The sequence below is a fragment of the Colletotrichum aenigma genome (assembly GCF_013390185.1).
Source record: "Colletotrichum aenigma strain Cg56 chromosome Unknown KSG_Cg56_contig08, whole genome shotgun sequence".
Classification (NCBI taxonomy): Eukaryota; Fungi; Ascomycota; class Sordariomycetes; order Glomerellales; family Glomerellaceae; genus Colletotrichum; species Colletotrichum aenigma.
The window spans coordinates 2,943,937-2,955,212 of NW_023500914.1; the positions used below are offsets into that span (position 1 = coordinate 2,943,937).

At 52.7% G+C, this 11,276-nt stretch overlaps 1 protein-coding gene across 1 annotated transcript; it reads right to left on the reverse strand.

Moving 5' to 3' along the window:
• Positions 1 to 7,304: 7,304 nt before the first annotated feature.
• Positions 7,305 to 9,381, reverse strand: pas1 (G1/S-specific cyclin pas1; the record flags this gene model as incomplete). The annotated part of the gene is made up of 2 exons (XM_037327529.1): positions 7,305 to 8,932; positions 8,991 to 9,381. The coding sequence occupies 2 exons, from the start codon at positions 9,379 to 9,381 to the stop codon at positions 7,305 to 7,307; spliced, it is 2,019 nt and encodes a 672-aa protein (XP_037174688.1).
• Between the last annotated feature and the right edge of the window lie 1,895 nt (positions 9,382 to 11,276).

Genomic DNA, 11,276 nt, shown 5'->3' on the forward strand with positions numbered 1-11,276 from the left:
AACTTTTAGCTGTTCGAAACGACTGTGTCGGCCACCCCGGAAGCTCCCTATTAAAGAATTATTCAACTATAGAATCAGCTCGTACCCATGCCGGACAGCGCGAACCCATAGCAAACGTACTGCATCAGGATAGCATGTAAACTTCGGTGACTACAAAGCTACCATTTCCGCCCGAACCACACCTGGCAGCGACGTGCAGCTGTCAAACGACCATGAGATGACTGTATCGAGTCATGCTGTACCATAGCTGTAGGGTCTCTTCTGTAACGCGAGCAGAACACGGTAACATTTTGTGTCAGCTGCTTAGACGTGTTTTAGAAGTCTGGTGCTAACTCGCCGTGTAGGCGACCCCATTTCGCGTGTGACAGGAATTGAATCAGGACTGGACTTCTGATCCCCTGGACAGGCCGGCACTGTCGGAAGGGACACGACTCGGAACGAGCCACGTAACCTGGGTTACCATCGGATCACCTTGGTGAGCAAAGTGGGCAAGGTTTGTAAGGTTAGTAAAGTGAGCAAGTTGAGCAGGCTTTACTAACAGGCTGAAGAGATGAACCAGGTATATAGAATATGCTCATCACCCGAGTAGATAGCATCAGCTCAGGACGGCACTTCGGCATTTAATCTAAGTATTCACCCAGGAAAGATGTAACGTTTTCGATCCACCATAATCACACATTGCTTATAACAGTACCACCTTGAACGTTCCCTGAACCTTTGCGGTGCTGTGACTGCGTGACTTCGTTGACGAGTGCGAGACCGAGTTACTGAAGGTATAGAAAGGCAGCGAGGGGCAGATTGGAGCTAAGTCAAACTGTGACTACGATTTTATAGAGAAGAGTTTGGCTATCCGGGCGGATACTTCTAGCTAACCGGGCGGGTACTAGATACATGACGATAGGACGATCAACGACGACGACGACGACGATGACAACGACAACGACGATAACGGTAGTGACGATAATAACAATAGCGACAATAGCGACGATACCGATAATAGCAATATTAGTGAAAATAATAATGATAGAGAGCAGGATAGGAATAGCGACAATAGTAGTAAAAGTCAATCGATATAAAATAAACTATCAGACCTTATAGGTAGTTACCCGCCCAGTTTAGCTAGAAGTATCCGATAGCAAGACTCATGGAGAAAGACGAGCAACCATTCGAGAACTTGAGTTCCAGTGGGGACTCTCCGGATGACAGCTCAACTCTGGTGAGGAGCCCAACCGCAAGTTGAGGAGCTAAGTCACTAATCCCCTCCCACGCTCCGACATGCTCTTCAGATTACTCTGGTAATTATTGCTGTACTGAGACTCTTCGTAAGACACTCGAGATCTTCATCTGCGATACAAGAATACTAAGGCCGTGATCTCATAGATCAGCTCATCCTCACTGGCTTATCTATGGGAGATCGGACGGGATTCCGAGTTTACCAGTAGTTATGGTCGACTAAAATGGTCTTCGACGTGAAAGCTTCGGGTCGAAATCGACCTTCACCTCAAGGTAGTCGACCATCTAGGTAGGCATCAGCTCAAGTGGGAAACCACTATGAAGTAGGCTCATCTACGACACATGAAGTAGAGTCTGAGCGGGGTACGAGGCACTAATGCAGTGTAAGAGCAACTTCATCTAGAGACGTGCACATTGCCCCTCACTCCCTCCGCTGTTCATGCCCAACGCAAGTGAGCAAGACATCATCTTCTGCAACCTGATCGGCTGGAATGATTGAATATCCTTCAGTTTCTCTACTTCGTTTCCAGATTACTGATGTTGTCTTCCTCGAAAGTTGCTAAGCGCCGTGAGATTTACATCACGGTCTCTATGACGAGCTTTCAGTCGCCCCACTCGTATCACATATGACATTATTGCATCCTCCAATAGAACAATGGCAGCTCTTGCACTCAGCTCTTACATTCGAGCAGATATTCTACTTGTAATTCATGGGCTTTCGGACACAATTACTGAGAACTTAGCCCCGCAAGGTTGAGGTCATGGCTTGGCTTCGGCGAAGAGCCCAACTGCGTTGTCATACGTCAGGCATGAATCCCTTCCACATCTCCAAATATCCTCCAAATCCCATTGACCTTTCCCCTTTTCAAACCCTCTTTTCAATGTTTTTGACAACACGATTCGCCTTACCAAGATGTCACCGATGGCACTTGGATCGATTCCCTCTGACGCGGACGCCTTCAAACGGGTGTTTCCCCTGCTCGCTGCTGACTATGCTCAGCTTAAAAGCCAATTGCGGATATCGAGTCTTGATAGTCTGAGACAATTATCCAACATCTTAGACGACAACCCAGCGACTCGGAGAGAGCGAGATCGAATTTGTCATATGCGTCTTCAAACTAGCAGCACCGCGAACGCGTTACTCGACGTGGACTGCACCAAACAATTACAGAAAGCACTAGCAGCAGTCACATACAAGGGCGGCTTTGGACTTGTCAACTTTGACGACAATAAGGCCCCGATAAGGCTTTGTATCTGCTGTCAAGCATTCGTCCAACACCCCGTGTTCGAAACTTGGACGTCGGGGGATCTTGGAGGTTTAGTCCGGACACGGTCGGCGAAGAACCATCACGAAACATTATTCCAACTCATTGATTGCTGTTACAACTCGCGACCTGGTTGCCGTCTGTGTCAAGTGCTCTGGCGCTCTTTCGGGATGAGTCGACGTCAGCCGGGGCACCGATACTACCGGTATGAAGAGCCGTTCAAGTTGTGTATCATGCGTTTGGAAAACAGTAGCAATATTAGCCTTGCTTCAGACATGGTTCAGTTCGTCGACAGATTCCGGCCCAAAGTTTGTCCAATGATACGTGTAAGGCTCCTGCGTAAGGTCCATCCAGAACTCATACCCGCCTGACTTTACCAGACTGACACTACCTACGTAGGTCCTGATGTCGTGGTGCGTCGAGGCCAGCCCTCTTATTCGAATGTTGGAACTTGCACCAACTCCGAAACTGCCTTTGAACGGATCCACGAATGGCTGCGTACGTGCTTTGAGAAGCATAGTGTCTGCCGCAGATATCCAGCATCGTCTCAAACACCCACGCGACTAGTGCATATCGACTGGCCGAACAGGAAGATACGGTTGTTGGAATCTGTTGGCTCAAACCCTCAATATGTCACACTCAGCTACCGATGGGGTGTCAGCCGATCCGTGTACAAATTGACCGCAGAGACAAAAGTCAAGCTGACTTCAGAGAGCGGCGAATCCATCGACCGATTACCTAGAACAATCCACGATGCCTGTTTTGCTTGCCATCGACTTGGGTATAGTCATCTCTGGGTTGACAGGCTTTGCATATTGCAGGATTGCAAGCAGGACTGGGTTAGAGAATCTTCCAAGATGTCCCAGGTCTACAGAAACAGTGTTTGCACTATTTCTGCAAGCTGTGCGGCAGATGAAGACCGGGGCTTGTTTACAGACCGCAGCCATTTCAATTTCCAGCCCTTCCATATCAGGATCAAACCATCGCAAACCGGGTCCCAAGAATCTCTAGTAGTCATCCCCGATAATCAGCACGAAGACCATCCAAGCGGAATGCTTGGGTATCTGGCTAATCGTGGGTGGGTATTTCAAGAGAGACTTCTCTCGAAACGTACCGTCTACTTCGGCAAAGAGCAAGTATTTTGGGAGTGCAGCGAATTACAAGCCAACGAGTCGTGGCCCTGTGGACAGTCGCGCCCTCCTGGCGAGGCCTACGAGCTGGAGCTGGGCACACCTTATCATCAACATTACGTTCCACCGAGGATGGCCTTTAGGTCAGAAGCAGCATGGAAGGTATCAACGGTATGCAGTAGCATTCGTGGTATTCAACGGTTATTATTGTGTCTTTTGCACCGGCGAGGGCGAGAACATGGGGCAAAGAATTCTCGGAATACTCCAGCGCGAGTGGCACGAAACCAGGATCCTTGGCCGAGGATCGTAGCGGACTACACGGCACGAGTTTTCACTTTTGCAGACGACAAATTACCTGGGCTCTCTGGGCTTGCAACCGATTTCAACAACAACCACAGAAACAACCAAGACGAATACTATGCCGGATTATGGAAATCTACCATTATTCAAGACCTTTGCTGGCAGGTTACCAGGCAGGGCAGCAAGAACTCCCTTACGCGGCAAACAAAACTGCCTTCAAAGTACAGGGCGCCGTCTTGGTCCTGGGCCAGCTTGGATTCCAAGATCCAATACGAGCACGGCGTTCAACGAAAGCCGGTGTTCCTAGTGGACTTCAAAGACATCTGCTTGGCCTACGCTAGCAGCGACCGTCACGGTGCGATATGTGATGGGTGGATTCAGTTCTCGGGTTTCTTGAAGCCTGTGATCGTCTCCTTGTATGTCGACAAGAGAAAAGCTCTCTTGTACGGACCCAAGAGAGAGAACTTAGACCTGTTCTACAATGCATATGCTACCTTCGACGTCGAAGATCCGGCTGATGAGACGCAAATGTTCTGTTTACCTATGATTATACCGGACAAGGATAATAAGGTGTATTTCCTGTTTCTTCTCCCAAAGGGAACAACGAAGCATCCGCAACCAACCCAGAAGGTGTTGGAGCTAGCGAAAGAAGGACCAGAGGAGTTCCAGAGGGTTGGGTTGGGATCTGGACTGATCAAGGATGAGACGGCATTTGCTGAATGGCTTTCACAGAGTCCCAAGCAGGATATTGTAATTCGTTGAACCGACTCTTTCCATGCCCATAGATCGTTCTGAGCTACTTCACGAGACAGTGTATCTTCTGTAAACTTGCAGGCTCGTTCAACGTCCCTGATTGTCCTTAGCCCTCGTCTCCCTTTCTGTCATTGTCGTCCATGAGAGCTCAACGTTCCCCCCTACTCCATCCATACCAAAGGGCACATCAAGACATCAGCCCGATTACTCTAATTACCCGCCAGAATCCAACCGGCATACCAGACCGGGACGTCGGATCACTCAAACCGGCCGCATGTATCCGATGCACTCACATCTGTAACCCAGCGGCGCAAACACACAAAGGACTTCCCCAATCCGTCTCGCCGACCATCGTTATGCAGCTTCCCCTCAAACGCCGCGGGGCCCGGCACGCCGTATCAGGTAAACAAGGAGGGGAAAGCGCATGGCATCAATAGAGAGGAGAGGACATATGACAGAATCGGGCAACACACAAAGCATCGCATCAATATTGGGAGACATCTCATCTCGTAACTCTTACACTAGGTAACTCCAGTCCTCGCCGTTCGGCGTGAGCAACACCGGCCACGACCTCAGGGCGCCGGAGACTTCTTTCTTCTCGGCCTCTTACAAAGCAAAACCTCCCGAACTTTCCGGGGAGATAGGCGCTGGGTCATCATGATCCATATCGCCTCCGGCAGGCAGGCCGCAAGCCTACGCGGGCAGCTGGAACGGGACCACCGTCTGCCTAGACGAGCACCTTGTCAAGCCAGGCCAAATGTTCCAACCTTGTCGAAGCACACGATACTTTGCACGCGGGCATGCTGCGCCGCCCCTTCTGCCTGGCAGAAACCACCCTCGTCAAGAGAAGCCAGACCTCCATGTCCCCCCATCGTGACCTGCAAGAAGGAAAAAAAGTGCCTGAGGGTGTATGTGGCGGCTACTCAGCCGGTTTCCCTGGCCCCAACACCCACACGCACACCTTGAAGAAGTCGATGAAGAACAGGCACCACTCGGTACCTACACCATCTTCACCGCAGCAACCATTCCGTGAAACAAAATTTTTCAAGAAAAAAAGTCGTGCTTCGTGCGTCTCCCTAATCCCTCATAATGAATCATCTCATACGGGAGATGAGTCCACCCACCGCCGTCTAGACCGTGACCTTCACGGCACATACATCCCTCCCAGGCACCTCGCCGCGGGAGGCAGATGTACACCTCGTCAACTCACCGTGAATGACCGTCAAAACACCCGCCGTCGCCCAGGCTAGCGTAAAACGGTGTCCCTGTTGGGTAAGTAATATCAAACCACACATTATTACAACACCACCTAGTGAAGAAAACATCCCGGAGGAGAAGGGAGGGGGGACAACGTTGGTCGTCGCGCAGGGTTGCCAGGCGATCGGGCGGTGTGACTCACTCACCTTTCGGACCCCATCTTATCGCCGACAAACACTTGGACGACCGAACCCAGCCCTTCGGCGTTACCCTCTCCGTACATCAGCGTCCTGTCAAAATACGTCTCACCCAGTCAAGCGCTCGGTACTTCGTCCGGTCCATCGTCATTTGGGGCAGATTTCTCCGTCTTCGGCGGCAGCGCGAAAACAAGGTTGTTGCCCAAGGTAACCAGGAAACATCATCGTCGGGCTCCATTGCGTTGGCGGAGGGTTTTGAGGTATCCGGGGCGGCGCGCTGTCAGCCATGTGACCTTCGCAAGCCGTGCGACCGCCATGTCATCGCACATGTTCGGAATCGTTCCGTCGAGCTCTCATCATTCATGAACCTAGCGAGTTAGTGAACGGCACCAGAGGCCGCAAAAGTAAGGCACATACATGCAGAGAGGCGCAGATGGCTGTTTCCAGCTTGTGAGAATGATAATATGATAGGCCGCAGGCAGAGCAACAACTTGTTTCTTTGGTTCCAATAAAGCTGGCTATGAATCTCTCGAATTATAGCATCATCGCTTCATGTGTCAAGTTTGGTGTGTACCAATAAACATGTGTATGATATCGATGCTTTGTCATCGTTCATTTTGTGTATCTTCCAGCTCGTTAAACTCTTTTCGCGTGGCTCCCAGGTAGCGGTTGTCATCGTGACCTGGGAGGACCGCGTACAAATGTAGTATCGAGGAGTGTCGTTCGACTCGTTCGGTCGCCCCTTTCGGATCTTCCGTCGAGCGCCCAATCACACATTCCCATACTCTGATTGTGGGCGTTTCGATTCGACGAAGAAGCCCCATTCGTTTCCCATCCCTTTCGTGCAACTCCCGTATCCGAGCTGCTTGGTTTTCCTGGCGCAAATAAAAGCAAATTGCAACGCAAAATCGACTCTCTTCTTCGGGTGATCGTACAAACACAAGTTTGCGGTCAAACAGCCGCCATAAATCCACCTTCGCCGTCCACCTCCCAAAATGCCCAGATCCGTTGATGCATGCAAGATTATCACGCTTTTCGTGCCGCGCCCTGACGCCATCTAAGCTTCTAAAAGACTTGATGTACCGCCAAGGTGGTATCAAAGCTCTTTCCGTTCCCCACCGCCCCGTTATTTCGTTCTGACAAAGGAAATGGAGGATATTGCACAAGAAGGTCAAGTTTGGTTTGACGTTTGACCCATAGGGTATCTCGGGGGGTTGCATAACCGTTGCTCAGTTAAGAATTCCCTCCCACATGCCCGGTCCGCGGTATCCGCCGATCGAGTGAAGTGATGAAGCCTCGTAGGCTGGGGTAGCCTCGGTCGCACAGCAAACGCGCTTTGAGCTCCGGTCAGGCAGGGTCATCTGGCCAGCGCGGGGGCGAACCAGCGACTGCGACCATTGCTTGCCAGAGAAGTTGCCAGAGAGCATGTCCCTGACGTTCTCCTGGAGCGAACTGTCAATGATGGAGACGCCACGGGCACGCTTGCGCGAGGCCGAGGCAGTTTGGGTAGCTCCATCGGTGCGGTAGTTCTGCAGCTCTTGAAGCGCGCGCGCAGCATCGTTGGCAGGGTCGTGAGCCATCTCTTCCAAAGACATCTCTCCAAGTCTACCCACCGGGCCGGTGTAAGACTCAGGAGACGAGGTGATGCAATGCTCTTCGTAATCCTCAGGAACCGATGTGATTGTCGGCCTCAAGCTAACCCTCTCACTGCACAGCTTCGCAGACCGGAATCGCGCCTGAACACCCAAGTTGGGGGCCGGCGCGCTAACCAGTGACGAAGCAGACGAGATAGAGGAGGAGCGGGAGGTGCGTGACGAATCAGAAACCATCGATTCGGGTGAGGAAGCAGTCGAGATTGAGTTGGCGAGTGATGAGCGACGGACGGGGCAGTAACCCTGGGGCGACGATGTGTTGGCGATAGGCCAACTATCCAGACACTGAGCAGCAGTGACACACGACGCTTGAGCCATGGCGAGACCCATAGCACCCTTGCCGAGGTTGGAGGCACTCACAGCAGGAGTACTGTATCCGCTCGACTGGGGAGTGAGGCGAGGGGTGGGAAGGAGACCGAGAGCAGGAGCCAGGCGACCAGGAGTATATACAGCGGCCGGAGTAGGCTCCATGATGGTGGGGGTGTGGAAAGATCGCGGGGTCGGAGTGAGCTCCGCCGAATCAAATCCCAAGCCGCAAGTGCCACTCATGGCCAGCGAGTCTTGGGTAGCTGCCAGCATGCTGCGGTGACGGGCCACGGGACGAGGGCTAGGAGTGAGATTGGCGGTAGGGATCAAACCCTCAATGTTGTCGAGCTCGGGGTTGAGCTGGAGGATGACCATCTTCCAGTTTGAGCTCTGCTGAGCGTGCCATTGCGCCGAAGTTCCGGGGGCGGGAGGAGAAGGAGGCGTGTACTTCAGGGCAATATCGGTCCATCTCTGGAAGATTTCGTCGGTGATGTGCAGCTTCCAGTCAACTGCCAGTAGGAAAGCGATCTCGTTCTGGTTGATCTCTGCCGTGTTGAGTCCTGAAATCTTACTCCAGGCTCTCGCGGAGTAGTTCCGATCTTGAAGGTACTTGGAAGCCAAGATAAGCGCGGCGAGGAACATGCGGCGGCCGCATTGAAGGGCGCGGCACTCGTGCTTGTCGTCGGGCTGTTCCATGGTAAAGTCATGCTTCGGGACGTGGGGCTTGATGAGAATCAAGTAGTAGAGAGCGACCTGCAGGGTGGAGTAGCTGGTGCGCGAGCGTCGCAGAGTCTCTTGGATGAAGGTGCGCAGCGGCAAGACCGCCTTGTTACCCAGCTCATTGCGGCAGACGGCGGAGGACAAGGGCCAAATAGCTTCGACAATCTGGGTCGACGAATCTAGGGTAGCCGGGTTAGGGAACATCGTGATCGCACTTTCACTGTTATTGCTGCTTACCGACGAGGTTATCGACAAAGTTGACCTTGCGCTCGGCTTGGCGAACGAGTGGCGGGGGAGCTGCGCCACGGGTTGCGCCTGCACTGGTCCGTCTGGGGTTCTGGCGCAACTCGGCAGGAACCGCAACAGGGGCCTGCTGAACGGGTCGCTTCGCCCAAGGGCTGGTGAACTTGACAGCAGTGTCGCGCGTAACGGATCGTGAAAGGCAGTATGAATCGGCGAAATCGGAGTCGGAGGTGTTGGTGGGCGAGGTGGAGGTGGATGATTGGGAGGAGACAGCGGACCAGACAGAACCCGAGGAGGCAGACGCCAAGGATTCTACTGAGGAGCTGTAGGTGTCGTTTCGGTAGGTGCTGATGAAAGCCGACGAATCATTGTCGACGTACTTCATCTTGGGTGTATAATGTGGGGTTATCGACGTTGGAGAATTCGTGTTATGGAGGATGCTCCAGTCGCCGTCAAGCTAAGTCAACCGGGTAAACCTTGGCAGGTTCGTTACAATCAGATCGTGGTACCGTATCGGGAACGCGAACCTCACAGCAGTGTATGCAAACTGCTGCAAAGTCCTTCAAAGTCGTAGATATGGAAGGCGGCTTCTAGACGAAAATGTCCACAGCCGACTGTACACGAAGGATCAAACCGGAAGAAGAGGCGAGACGGGCGACTGGAGTAGATTTCGCGTTTCGGATCAGAGGCATCGTTGGTTTAATGCTTCTAATAAGAGGGGAGATTGGTCTGGTTTAATGGTGAGCTACTGCATAGCCACCGTGCGATCAAGTGGGCGAATGCGGCAAGTTAAGTGGTGATATTGGTGTAAGTGAGGTGGATGGGTGTGAGGTTTGTGATGGTGGACGAGGTTGGAGTCGGGAGGGTTAGGTAAGGAGAGGAGAGGAGAGGAGAGGTGGGAAAGTGAGGGTGAAAAATGCAGGTACGATAATGTGTGGCTGGCCCTCGAGGTTATATCCAAGGTAGGTGGGATGAGGTGTGACTCTTTTGCCTTTGGCCTTGGGCATGCGATCTCGAACGTGTTCAGAGGGGCGACATGCTGGCGTGACGAAGTCGGAGGGCCCCTTGTGGCTCAAGTCTTGTCCAGCTGGTGGATGACTCTTCCAGGTTGCTCGAGTGGCGAAGGGGTGTACCTGGTTCGTTGCCGCCGAGACAGGTGGCCCCAGCTGGCAGTACAGGCAGGGCAGGCAGAAGGGGGAACTTTGGGGGGGGAGGAGGCAAGGTGACGGGGGAAAAAGCACAGAGTGCGGGAGAGTGGCAGAGTGGCAGCCTAGGGAAGCCCGACCATACAGGGGGGCGTGTTGGGTATTGGGATTGTCTGAGTGGCCAGGCCGAGTGCGTGATCGGTGGGTGGCTTTTTTTGGGGGGCCGGAGTGGCAGAGGCAAAGGGCAACCAGCGGGGAGAGGGAACGGAAAAAAGAGGGACACGGGTAGCTACGCAAAGCAAAGCACAGCAAAGCAGACTGCGAAAGGCTGCGTGTATGCTCGCTTGCTTAGCTGGCCCGATGCTGTGCAGGCAGACCAAACTACTGACCTTGGGGAGAGAGGGCGGTGCAGTTACCGGCGGAAGTCTTCTCGGATGGAGATGGTTCTTGGCGATTTGCAGGCGGATTGTGGCGAAGGAAGTGCTGGGTCAGCGGGTGAGCAAGACCAGGTTCCTGTTGTTGGAAGGATGAGTCGTAATCGTCGTGTGAGTGAGTTGCTCGGGCAGTGATGATTAAAGAATGAGTATAAGGTAAGGACAAAAGGATGATGGGCGCGCAGGGTATCGTATCGGGGTGTGTAAGGTAGTAAGAAATGAGTAACAGATGATGAGAAGGCAGCAGAGCTGGAGCAGAGCTGGTGTTGGCTTCGTCGGGCGTCGATGATGGCGACTCGAAAAGCTGAGCTGCAGTCCGAGGTCTAGTCCAAAATAAAACCCAAGGCGAGGGAGTTGAAGCCTGCTTGTTCGTGCCTGGCGTTGAGCTGAAAATGGAATATATCCGGTGGGTGCCTTTAGTTAGTCGCAAGGAACAAGTGAATGCCGCTGCGATTTACAGAAAGGGCCTGGTGCTGGGTGTGGTGATGATTTCGGGTGAGTTTTCTGGTGGTTTGGTCCGGGTGAGTAACGTGACCGAGGGTGACCGAGATGACTCTTGACGGCGGGTGTTGCGTACGAGGGTGATCCGGCAATTAGGACACGGAGATGGAGAGAGGAGAGAGATGCGAGGCGATGATTGCAGAAACCATAAGGCAAGATACAAAGGAATAAGCGGAGATTGGTCTAGAGTCTCTTCTCAG